General features: G+C 36.5%; 1 protein-coding gene across 11 annotated transcripts in view; it reads right to left on the bottom strand.

Annotated features, from left to right (window-relative positions):
* Positions 1-29: 29 nt before the first annotated feature.
* Positions 30-12,945, bottom strand: part of ELOVL7 (ELOVL fatty acid elongase 7) — a 54,519-nt gene continuing 41,603 nt past the window's right edge. For 8 of the 11 annotated variants that reach the window (XM_080370968.1, XM_080370965.1, XM_080370969.1 and 5 more), the window contains 6 exons: positions 12,296-12,486; positions 9,721-9,801; positions 9,263-9,319; positions 7,442-7,547; positions 4,532-4,668; positions 31-3,263 (listed from right to left, as the gene is read on the bottom strand). In XM_080370968.1, the coding sequence (XP_080227094.1) occupies positions 3,060-3,263; positions 4,532-4,668; positions 7,442-7,547; positions 9,263-9,319; positions 9,721-9,801; positions 12,296-12,486 (776 nt within the window). In that variant the 3' untranslated portion in view covers positions 31-3,059. Of the gene's footprint in view, positions 3,264-4,531; positions 4,669-7,441; positions 7,548-9,262; positions 9,320-9,720; positions 12,487-12,945 lie in introns of those variants that run through there. The other 3 variants (XM_080370967.1, XM_080370966.1, XM_080370975.1) reach the window with 3 other exon arrangements.

Consider the following 12,945-nt stretch of genomic DNA (forward strand, 5'->3'; position numbering starts at 1 on the left):
ATACCGCCCCCCCCCCCAAAAAAAAAAAAAAAACCAAGAAAAAAAAAAAAAGAAGCCCACCAAAAAGCCACCCATCCACCCCCAATTTTCAGGACTCAGTGTCTTAGGAGAGGAGTAGCTAGTAACACTGCTGTTTCTCCACCAAATATAAGGAATACAAAAGTTCAATGCAATTCCCCTCATCAGCAAACATTTACTGTAATATTAATGATTTTGGTTCACTCCAATGTGAACACACTTCAGCATGTCAGCTGCACTATTTTTAGGTAGGAAAAACTTAACTATCCAGATCAGGACTGTGTGATTCTGCACATGGGCTGCAACACTGTGCATAGACAGGGTTAATAACATTTTGTACTGATGTCATTAGCATAGTTATACTAAATCATCTCTTAGGATACACCCATACAACTTGCTGAAACAATGCATTCTTTCTCCAAATGCTTTGTTACTTCCAGAAAACTAAACCAGTGTGCAAGAAATTATGCGGTAAGAATCTGAAATGGCACTTGTTGATAGCCCACTGCATGATTAGCATCTTGTTTCTGCTCCTGCATATTAATTCTTAATCTCAAACAACTGAGTCTGGTGGCAGGTGGCTACTGTACAACTGGTGGACTTGGAAGGTTTTTCCTGGCTCCTTTATGTTCAGCACCTGTCCACCTGCAGAGCTGCTTAGTTTTGACTGTGTACACTCTCAGCTCCTACTCAAGCCTAAGTGAGTTTGAAGAATCAGCTGCAAAACTGGGTCTCAAACTGACAAAGCACCTGGCTCCTCATACCCAGGTGCAGGATGCATTCCTCCATGCATATTTGGGGTGGTGGTGGTGGTGTGTTCATAACTGCAAAATTGGAGACAGAGCTAGGACCTCCCATATGCGCATAGCTGCCGTCTGCAAGACTAAGGACTAACACCTACTCCCCTCCAGAAGCAGCAGAGGCTATTACAGCCTTTCTCCCAAGAGGCCTGCATTTCCCAAACACACTTGAACTCACAGGTTCAAGAAGGCCTAAATGAACCAAATTGTCCCAGTTACTTTATCAGTAGTCAATAAATTATTATATAAAAACCAGGCACCGTTCAAGCTTTAAAAAGTAATCAAAGGCAAATCCTTTCCAGCTATTTGAAAACACAGCAATATGTCTCTCTCTCTCTAAGAGATGACCCCCCCTACTTTGGAAACCAAGGGCATACACACAGGCTGGAGACTGGCAGGATTTGAGACTTAAGAGTCAGTGATTGCATTTCCCACTGAAAACACATGGCCCCTGATCAGCACCCCAACTGTCTTGGAATATGTGCTAAAGCACCTCTCCATATGCACTGCTAGGGAGCCAAAACTGCACTGATGATTCCAGGATCAAGCATTTAAAATTCAGGGGTTGCAATATACATCTCAAGCCATCAAAATCTTTTCTGGGATCTAATTTCAATCAGTCACAACAGTTGATAGCTACAGGGATTGACAAGCAGAAAGATAAAATATAAATTATTTTATTTGTTTTATAAAGACGACTTGTATGTAATCTCCTAAGAAATCATTTGCAACTCACATTCAAGATAAAGCTCAAATTCCTTTAAGCATTAACAATGCACCATAAATGTCAGTATCCCCATAAAAGTATTCATGTAACAAAACTTACTTTCTTGGAATTGTACAACAGGGAGGCAATTAAAAGGTTCTGGGTATTTAAAAATGCAACAGATGAGATGAAGCATGAAGCAAATTATCACAAGCTTCTTTTCTGTTAGTGGTAAACATAACAGAAAACTGTAGTTTTTACACCTTTAAATCCTCATTTACAGATCTATTGCATGCACCAAATTCCCAATAAACTCATACAGTAGAAATGCACCTTGCATACAAATAGCTAAGTCTTTTGATTTCTATACATGTGTGACCCTAACAGTCTGCCTAACCATGGAAAACAACATATTGGGTAATTCTGCATGGACTGGAGTCATGTGTGGTCACCATTGCCTGCCCTGTTCTTAGCAGCTCAGAAAACAACACGTACCTTTTTGCCTAGTTCCAGACAAGGTAACTGGTGCTATTAATAGAGAAACTTTGAGTTGTTAAAAACAAATAATAATAATAAAAAAAAAAACACAAAAAAATTCTATGCATGTATTTCAATAGATAATGGAAATGGAATCATGCTAGCTGACATTTAGGCTTGAATCAAAAATACATTGGTTTTTTTTTTTAAACCTACTTGAGGACTAAGATTTTGGCTATTGAATTACAATCTTTTCCCCCCTAAACAGCCTAGGCTACCAATATTAAAATATATCCATAGATACACTGAATAATAAGTATGTTAGGCTATTTTAGTGAACAAATCAGTAAGATGTTTTTATCATTACACTACAAGACTTTTGGATAATCCTCAAATTAGTAGGTTTCCATCATTCAGAATAATGTTCAAGGGAGTAGAACATGAAATCAATTAGCTTGGTAGAAGACGGTGTATCCCAAAAGCTACGATCTTCAAATGAAACACCATACCTTGACAGATTAACACATTCCTTTCCTTAAAGTAATATCGTTTGTAAACACATTTAACAATGTTTATGTATTAACTATATTAATAATAAGCTTTAGATTCTATAAACAGTACTTGCTGAAGATTCATTCTTTTAATAAAATGTAGCTGACAGTGTCAGCAACTGATAACATTTAAGGTGAAGTAATTTATTTGCCCTCAGTGTTCAAAGTACTCAGTACTTGTCATACACATTTTAATTTTCCCAATGAATATCTTTATTTTCATGCATCTTCTAGATAAAGTTCATCTATCCATTGATTTCTTATAGGATAGACGTGAACAAGTTGCTGAAAAAATGCCTTTTTTTCATAATCAGAGATCCATGCTACTCCCGCCATCCCCCAAATTCTGTGTCCCAAATAACTTATGGTAAAAATACAAATTCTGTTTTGGATGAAAATGTACAAAATACACACTGTAGTGTGTGCACCTAAATATTATGATTGTCAAGTAGTGCAAGTTTAAACTTTGACATATACACTTTTTTGGTTTAGAGACAAGAGTTTGTTTCACTGATCTTTGCCGGTCCCGTTTCTTGCCATCTTTGGTAGTCTTTGTCCCTTCGTGTAAGCGTGGTACCAGAAGTGGAGAAACAAGACTAAAAACACAGAGCCATATAGCCAAATAATAAACATGAAAATTGGATACTGGTATGGACAATCATCCATCATGTAGATTTGTCCTATATGGCCTGTAATCATAATAAATTGGACCTGGAGGAAAAATGTGAAGAAAATAAATATTTTTAAATAAATGGCAAACTACAGAAGTTTAAAAAGATTCATCATAACTTGTATACAGAAAAACAGAAAGCAGGGAGAGGAGGGGGTGGCACTTCTTAAAACAGCAGAGATGCACCTTTAGTGCCCCTCTCCCAGAATGTTACTCTACCGGAAAACACTTTCACAAGCTAAAGAAAGAAGTCCTGGGACAAACTGAATTACAAGCAGCACTGAGAAACCCATACTAGGAAGTCTGCCCTGATCAGTTCAGAGAAGAAAGGAGGAGGCACACAGTATTTGACCAGTGACAAATGGGAGGCTTCTTTCGAAAAATTAGCCAGGAAAAACAAAAGGGTAAGATTGGTGATCATGAATTCCCATTTTCCCTGCACATTAGCATATGTCACAAAGGTCTGCAGGTCCCAAATAACAACTTAATGAAGGATTTAAAAAAAAACACAAACACATGAACTCCAAGTTAATGATCCACTGGTAGCGCCTCCAAGACAAAAAGATTTCACGTTGTAAGTATTCAAGCTAAATTGTTCAGTTACACATGATTACTTGAAGTATTTGATCAACACCAGACCTGGTGCAAGCAGACAGCCACGGCTGCTTCTCCCTGCTCTTTTCCCTCCTACATCAGCATCCTTGCTCAGGCCAAACTAATTGTTCAGCCAGAAGCTGAAATTTGAAAATTTGCCTATTAAAAAGCCAGGCATGAAAAAGGACTCAGAGCAGTGACCTTTTGAAAGTGATCTAAGGCTGGTAAAACACTTAGTGTAATTACTGCAAGAGCAATTTTTTAACTTTAAGCATTTTTAAAGAGAGGTAAATTCTCTAAAAAAACATTCTGTGAAAGGACAGATACAAAATTCTAAAGAAATACTTCTTTTGCCCTAATCTTCACTACTAGTCACGTGAGTATTCTGTACATTAATTATGTTTTCTTGGTGTAAACTTACATTCTAATTATTTGTATACAGGCACTAAGTTTTATGAATCTGTTTACCAAATAGTGGATAACTGAAGAGGGCATGTGTCTAAATCTGTGATTATAGTGAAAGCTGAAGCAGATTTATGCATATAACTGAGGGGACTCACAACTTTGTTTTTATTCAATTAAAACATGAGTAAACCTTATACCAGCTGTTAACTACACATATGAACATAACTAAAGCATAAACGTACTGCATTAAGCCTCATTAGCCACAATCAGCTTTCTAAGAGGTGTTTACATCAAACAGAAAGTTACTCACAAGTTGTATAGTTGTCATGTATTTTTTCCACCACAAATATTTATGATAGGCTGGTCCCAAAGAACAGATTCCATAATAAGTGTACATGACAACATGGACAATACAGTTCAGCAGAGCGTGAAATGTTCCTAAACCACCTGTAGAAAACCAAAAATATAGTAATATTATTGGATCAGGTACTTAAAAAGCCACTTAGTAGGTGGCTACAAGTCCTAGTAGTTTGTTTTGAGTCAAGATATTAAAAACATGTACCACAAAGCCTACAGACTTTGATTAACCCTCAAGGTATTTAACTTGAATTAGTTTGACATCATTTCTGAGGGATCGTATCACTTTCCTTTCTCAGAAAGGTTTATCTATTTCCAAAACAGCAATAAAACCTAGCTGACCTAGTTATCTGTAAAAGGTTTTAGTGCCATTCTTTGGGTTAATTTTTTTATTAAAACATATACATGATGGAAACAGAGAGTTTAGTAGAAACAGTGTTTCTCATGTTTTATACCTCTTTTCTAGACATCACGATGAACTTTGCAAAGCTCTGGAGGACAAATTATAATTCTCTGCCCAACACAGATTTCCAGATTCTCAGGGAAAGAATCTGTTTCAGGCAACAATCTTTTGGAATCATGACTTAAGTAAGGGTCTCACAAATCCATCATCCACCTCAAAAGCATACTTACAGTGAAAAGGAAACTTAAGGCCAAGTAGCCCCTTTGGGGGCACAATCATGAATGAAACTAGTAAGATATGAATATTTCACAAAGCAAGTAAGGAAGTACTTCATTCTCCATTGGATCAATGACGGAGTTGTATGATCCTGAATGTATTTAATGAACATAAGAAATTGTAGGTAAAAATGATCTAAGAGAAATATGAACATGAAAATATTGACCATCAGGAAGAAAACAAAGCGACATAAAAGCAGACATTTAGTGAAGGGGAAAAAGCACCAGTTTTCCATTAAGAATAATTCCAGTTAAAAATAAAATGTATTTTGTGATTTTAGTAGCTCACAGTAATCTTTCAGCTTGACAGATCATAAGTCTTCCTGCTGTGATTGCAAACTTTCTTTGAAACTTAGATATTTGTATTTTTAAAAATAATTTTAATGTTCTTACAGCTCAAATGTACATACTTTTTTTGGCTTGCACAGTGAATATTCAGAATAAAAAATAAATAGTTAAAGCAGAGAAAAAAGAAAGAACAACCTAATCAACAGTACAAAAATAAGCTCCAAAAAGCAACACCATACATAAGCACCATTTTACAATTCCCTGTTTATATCAGATCAGAAAAGAAGCATCTCCATTCAAACCCATTGTGTTTTTTTACAAACAGGTTGAAAACTTGATCAATGCCACTATTTAGAAGGACAAAAAGTCATGAAATTGAATATAAGATAATCATCAGCAGGAATGAAATTCTTGGAAAAAAAAGTCAAGTTATCAAACAGAAGAATATTTGGAAAGATTAGTATAAAGATAAGCAATAAAGCTGTAGGAATAAACACAGCTCTGAATGACTAGGAGGGACAATTATTGGCAGAGGACAAAACAGCTCTTGCATACTTTGCTGAAAGTATTTGTCAAATTATCACATGGGAAATTTGAATCTGATGCAAAAGCAGAAGCTTGTAGCTGGGATACTGATCCGATGTCCAGATAAAAGGCAGAAAGTTAATCACATATAAATGGAAACTTTTCAAGGTTGAAGAGGACAGACTGATAGTTGCTGGGTTTTGTTGGGGTTTTTTTGCAAATCTCTAAACACACTGAAATGTATGCTGAGAAAGCTATTCATAATTTTATCATTACATTAAAATACCAGTTACTCAGCAACATTTGAGAAAGGAAGCTGCCGTCTTGATCATGTCTAATAACAGAAACTCAACAAATACAGAGGAAGCACATCCTTTCATGTACTAGGAATATCCGTGCACTGGACATGTTCAAAGGATCCTATCTACAAATTCTCTGGACTGCTTCCAAGTCTTATTTTTGTATTCATAATACAAGCACTAACATATCAGATTTAACAAGCAGTGGTTTTCTTCATCAATTTGTTGCCTATTTTCTGGGAGAAAAAAAAATAATGCCAGAGAACATGTGTGAAGAAACATACACACACCCTTAGTATGCACTACTAAAAAAACCCAACACTCTCCTAGACTATGCATTTCTCCACTCTGTGCTTATCAGACTATTCTCATGGCAAGCTATATTTATTAGTGGTGCACACTAATAATATAGCATAGGAAGCTGCATACATAGACAGAGAGCAGTAAAGAAGAAAGTAAAGGTAAGCTAGAAGTGGACAAAAAAACTTTAAATTTATGAAAATTCTGGTAAGTTTCTGTAATATGTAAGGTCCAGAAAAATACTTCTGTGGTTTTATGAAAGACAAAGTATTAGATGTAATTAAAAAACAATGCTGCCTAAAGCCAGTAAAAATAACTGCAAAGCAGCCTGAATAATCTCTTAAACAGGCAAAAACAAGTGAGAACACAGTCTTCCACTCCAACTTTGTTCTTACATTTGAGAGGAAAAATGGCTCTGAAGGAGTTTCAGCAGTTATCTGCCTTTTACACCTCCCCTAGCACTTCTGATTTTACAGTCACATCTCTTTTTCATTTAATAATGGTCTTTGCTTACATGCAGCTCTCTCCTCTGCACCTTTTCCCCTCTATGAGAAACCAATGCTGCAGAAAATGCTGTCAAATAGGAAAAATGAGTACTCCTCACCCATTAAATAATTATGGTGATCTCAGATGTTCCATGAAATGCTGCAAACATCTACGTTTAAAAACACTGATGTTTGCAAGATTTTTAATTGTTCTTTAAATATTTTTGTCTAGCATTGTTGACTTTTACTACCAGAGGATATGTACAACTTAAACTCTCTCTCCACTACCTGCAGCAAATTTGACTCCAAACCACCAGGTCCATGGCATGATGGAATGATGAAAGACATGCAGGAATGTAACTTGGTTGTTTTTCTTACGCAGCACAAAAAATATCTGAAATAGATTTTTAATGAACAGTATGTTACAGGAGATAATCAAGCCCAATATACTTATAAAAACCTGTATGCATCAGTGCTGGCTGCTCACTACTATACATCTAAAAATTCTTCACAGCTGTGGTCTAGAGAGAAGGAAGAAAACTGAGGCTCTGGATATGCAGATTAATTTAAAAAAAAATTAAACCAGTATGTAAAATCCACCTGTGGAGTCCCAAAAGCCAGGGCAAGTGTTGAAAGCCACCACCTATGTGTGCAATGGACAGCATAAGAAGGACTTGCTTGGATTGAGAAGTGTCTAGAAACGTCAGATTTTAAGTCCCCTGAACTTCTAATGCAAGGCTGTTTGAGAAAATTAACTGAAGAACCAGCAACAGATACAGGCACAGTAGAAAATACTAAGTCAGATAAAAAGCACTTTATTATGAACATTGAGTTAGCTACCCTTGGAAAAAGGCAAAATTGGACAGAATATGTAGGTATTTTTAATCGATATTGACAGGCCACATTTTACAGGACAGACTTCAAGGAAAGTGTTATGGGAAGACAAAGCAAGAAAATTGTATAAGGAAAAGTCAGGTCATGCAAAGGGTAGTATCAGATGGCAAGCAAATGAGCACAGAATAAAAGAAGTCTGTTGGGCCAGGGAAAACATTTGGTGACAGCTGACAAATACAGCTAAGAAATTACTTTTGCAATAAAACCAAAAAGCTGCTGAGAAACAGGTACCTGATTAGGTGGACTCAAACAAAACAAATTTAAGCAAAAATAATTTTTCAGGTCAAGAACTAATTAAAAAGGGCAAGTCTAACTAGTGGGTAGTAAATGTAAATAGAGGACTAAACTCATCAGGCTTTTCCAGTTTTAGCATTCCTGGCCCTTCCATTACCATTCCACTCGTCTCAGTCAATAAGATCTTCCAATGCTGAATCACGAGTATTTGCAGATGAAAGTTAGATGGCTAACCTTGCTCGCAGGGTGTAGAACATCCTAGCTGCTCATGAGTCAGCTCCTAAATGGCCACTACTGTGCCTCATGCAATAGGGCAAAAGAAATCACAGCCAATTCCAACACTCAGAAGCTGGTTTGAAAATAGCTAAAGGAACCCTCCTAGATGTCGGTTTCTGGAAGAGGGGAAGACAGATGGCTGATGGTGGTGAGCAAGATCTGCATTCTGCTTTAACACGTTGCTGCTTGGACCTTTGAAACAGGTTAGAGTGCCAGCCTGATACCAAATACATCAATAATTATGACCCCTGAGGCATACACAGGAATCTAGAGCAGGCAGGTACGGAAATTTATGTTGTATTCAGAGCTACTGATGCAAATATTCCGAATGCAGACGATAAAATCTGAAGACGACATGGAAAAAAAATTCAGCATGCTCAACTGTTCATCTGCAGTGCTGAGACAAGCACTGCCATAGCACAAAAGGTTAGTGTATTCAGCTATTACACAGGAAAATTATCAGGGCTTCCTAAATTTTTGAAGGTGTGTTTCCTCATTAAAATTTTTCCTGATGATCAAGGAATGACAGTGTAATGAGACAATAAGATGAGACAAGATAATAAGGGTGAACAGTTTGATAGTATCCCAATGACTGAAGATTGGAGGGCTAAATAAAAAGCAATTTATGCCCGCAGCCCCAACAGCACCACTTCTACTGTGAAAAGGAAACATCACTACTTTTTTTATTAGGTTACAAATACTTACAGTGTCTAATAATTCAATGAACTTGGAAAAATAGTAAAGCCAACAAGTTCGTACCATCTGCAAGAGTAAATCACAAAAACTGTCAAATCTTGATAGTCAAATAAACTAAGCAGCTGCAAGAAAAATAAGTAACTATAAAGGAAAGTAAGTGGCATCAGAAGGTTGACAAATATTTAAGTATATGGTTTGTTTGGTTTTTCTTTAAAAACACAAAAGATCTTTTAATCCTGAAGGAATTTTAAAACCAAGAACAAGCCAACAAATGTGTTGCTTCCTTCTTTCTCCCAAACAATCTGAGTTAACAATTCTCCAGTTAACTCACATGATCTACATTATGCAAGACAGCATTTCCATTTAGTGCATTCCACTCTACAGAAGTGCATTTGGTTGCTCAAAAAGAATTTCTAAAAATAAAGTCAGTGTAGCATAACAATTTGGCTTTGTGTTTGGCAACTTACTCTTAGAGCTGTAGGTGATCTTGAGTAGTCAACAATATCACACCGGAACGAGTACCCTGTGGCCCAACCCGACATAAGAAACTGGAGTAAAGGGAAAAGGCAGAGATTTACTTTATGTCTTTTGAAAAATTCATTAATTTTGGATTACTTTTGTAATCGGTAAGCAGGAGAGGAAAACAGTATCAAAAACTTGTTGAATCAGCAGTCTTGTCCATCATCTACCTCTGTGTGGGCTAGCTACCATAAAATCCTTTGCTGTTGCAGATTAATGAATTTCCAATTCCAGCACCACACCTATAAACATAAAAAAAATTCTTCCTGCACCCATTATTCCATTATTAGTAACTGAAGAGGAGAAACAGCTGCATCTCAAACCCAATGTTAAAAAAAGCAACTTAGCATGTCAATCTGGTCACAAAAACAAATCAAACATTTTGCAATTTTTTGAAAACTGCTATCACAGCCAACTGTCTCAATACTGAGAAGAAACCAGCACAGTATCTTAATACTGAAAGAAAACCAACATAACAGAAAAACATGGCTTAATATCATTAAAGACAAGGAAGAAGTTATTATGCACTATATTTTTAATATCGTAGTTTCTAAAATGTTGCTTAGTCAAACTGCATGATTAAATTACTCTTTCACTGATGTGAGCAATGAAAAGCTAGAGTTTTACAATCAAGAGCACACACATGACCAAAGGCCTGTATGTAAAAAATAGCATATAATCTTTTCTCTTATAATATATTAAAGCTTGGAAAACAGCAATGTTGTTAATATTACACTTGGCTCATTTGTCTGGCAGCCAGCAGGGCCTGCTGTATCTCATTTCTGTTTATAAAGTGCTTCTCATCCACTGATCATTACCACACACAGGCACAATAGGTGGTTCAGCTTTCTTAACAGATGGAGGGTTTTAGTCCGTGTAACTTCCTGAAAGAATCAGTTGCTTAAATAAAACAAGATCTGAAACACCATCAAGACAGCACAATACTAAAGCACCCACCAAATAGCTTCATTCCAAAGAGGGACAGAATCAGCTTTTTGCTGAGCACAGACAATAGCAGAAATTCAATCTGTCACACTCCATCCACGCAGTCTTTCATGAAATTGTAACGTGGAAGTCTTGACAGCAGATTAATTGAACACTGTGTTAGGGTCAGACACTAAAAGAAGTTTAATTCTTTTTTGCTTGTTTCTGAGGGTTATAACCAAATTCAAACTTGGCACCAAATCACAAAAGGAAGTTTGGCAGTTTTTCAAAACAAGGTCTAAATAGCAAATGTGTGCATCTGGCCCACGCTTTCCACACAACACTCATGACAGATAGCTGCTGCTGCACTGCCTTTAGACTGCTGTTAAAAGAGATGTCAAGCAGTCCACTGTAACTTATGATGAAATTTATGCAAACTGAGCAGACAGAAAGGTATCCTGCCAGTTTGGCACTATAAGATGACAACTTTTCACTGCTAGTTTGCCAAACCTGAAATAGCCACATAGCCAGATTTAACTTAAAGAGGGTCAGTACTACCGTAGTGAAGCTTCACCAAACAAATGTATAAGGCTATCATTCACACAATGTTATGTTAAATAGCTACACTTTAAAGACCAACCAGCCAAAAAAAAAAACAAAAACCCAGCCAAATAAACCCAAACCCAACCAGCCAAAAAAACCCCCAACAAACAATCACACTCACAAAAAAAACCCCAACCAACCCAACAAAATCCCCAAACAACCAGCCAAAAAAACCATGCAAAGCCAACCAGCCAAAAAAAAAACAACCAAAAAACAAACAACACCAACCAACCAACAAAACCCAAAACCCTCAATAAACATTAGCTATCTTAAAGTTTAAGGTTCTAAAATAATGCTTCTACACAGTCTGTATCATTCATGTAAGGAATTTTAGGTCATTCAGCCCATAATGCTATACAACTCATCAGGCTTTCCACTCTTCAAGTCTAACATTCCTTTTGAAAGAAAGAACATTTGTTATTTTGGGGTTGGGGGTGAGTGGGGAATCAACGCTAAATATTTTCATTCTTTGGGTTTTGGAGTTTTTTTGGTTGGTTGGTTTGGGGTTTTTTTTTTTTTTTTTTTTTTTTAAAGGATGAAGATCCCAAATTAGATTTTCTAACTTCTGTCATTTAAAAGGCAGATCTAACTAAAGATTATTGCACAGTAAACATACTCTATACAATGTCTGAAACATCATAGTTGACTGTCACATTGTAGGAGAGAAGCAATTACAACAAAGAAAAACATGTAGTCTGGTTTACCTGCCACAGCCCAGGGAAATTAAATAAATAAGAATTTTTGACTTTGTAGATTATACATTATGACAAAATATTTTATAATATTTCCTTCTAGGTATGACTTATTCCCTTTTTTCAAGTATCAGCTCAATTAGTTTAGCAAACTGATTGGAGGAATTTAATTACAAAAATCAGAATAATATTTTTTTATTACTAGAGAACTACAGAGTGGGAATTATATTAATAAATGTATTAAAAGTGTAGCAGTTAGATGCATGAAATACATAAAAACATTACAAATAAAAGTAGTACTTACTTCATAAGTCATATATAAAGAAAGGGCTACCACACTAAAGTTATAAAACGCCATTATCTGCCTGAGTTCAAAAGGTTTTTTATTTTCCATGAGTTTGGGTCCCAAGGAAGTGACAAAATAAACATAGGTTCCAACGATAAAGGTTGTTGGAAAAGGTGAAGACATGAGTGGCCAGCCTTCCAGTCTTGGATCTAGAAGAGGGGAGGAGGAGAAAAAAGAAAAAAAATAAAAATCAGATCTTTCCAGTATTTACTAAATCCTAAAACAGCTACAGAAAGGTACTTCATTCTGAACAGTTTAGGTTTTGCTATCACTGATCATGTTTCAGAGTCCATTCACCTCAAATCCACACCGACTAGACAACAAGATTTAGCACCTGTAGGTTTCAACACTTCTTTCTGCATCGATTCTTCACACGTAATGAGGAGGAGACACAGAATCACGAGTGACAGTTTTCTGCCTAGGTCTCCTTCATGAGAAGTCTGCATTCTCACACGCATGGGGCTCAGAGGGCAGCACGGGAAGGCATTGCACAAGCACATCGCTGAGGTTGCATTTCCATGTGAGTTTTCGTTCTTCTGGAGAAGCACGAACCTTATTTCAAAAGTTCAAGTCACAGACTGGGAGCAGCCCCACTGTTAAAGATCCTT

Source organism: Falco punctatus, assembly GCF_963210335.1.
Source record: "Falco punctatus genome assembly, chromosome: Z".
In the NCBI taxonomy this organism is placed as follows: Eukaryota; Metazoa; Chordata; class Aves; order Falconiformes; family Falconidae; genus Falco; species Falco punctatus.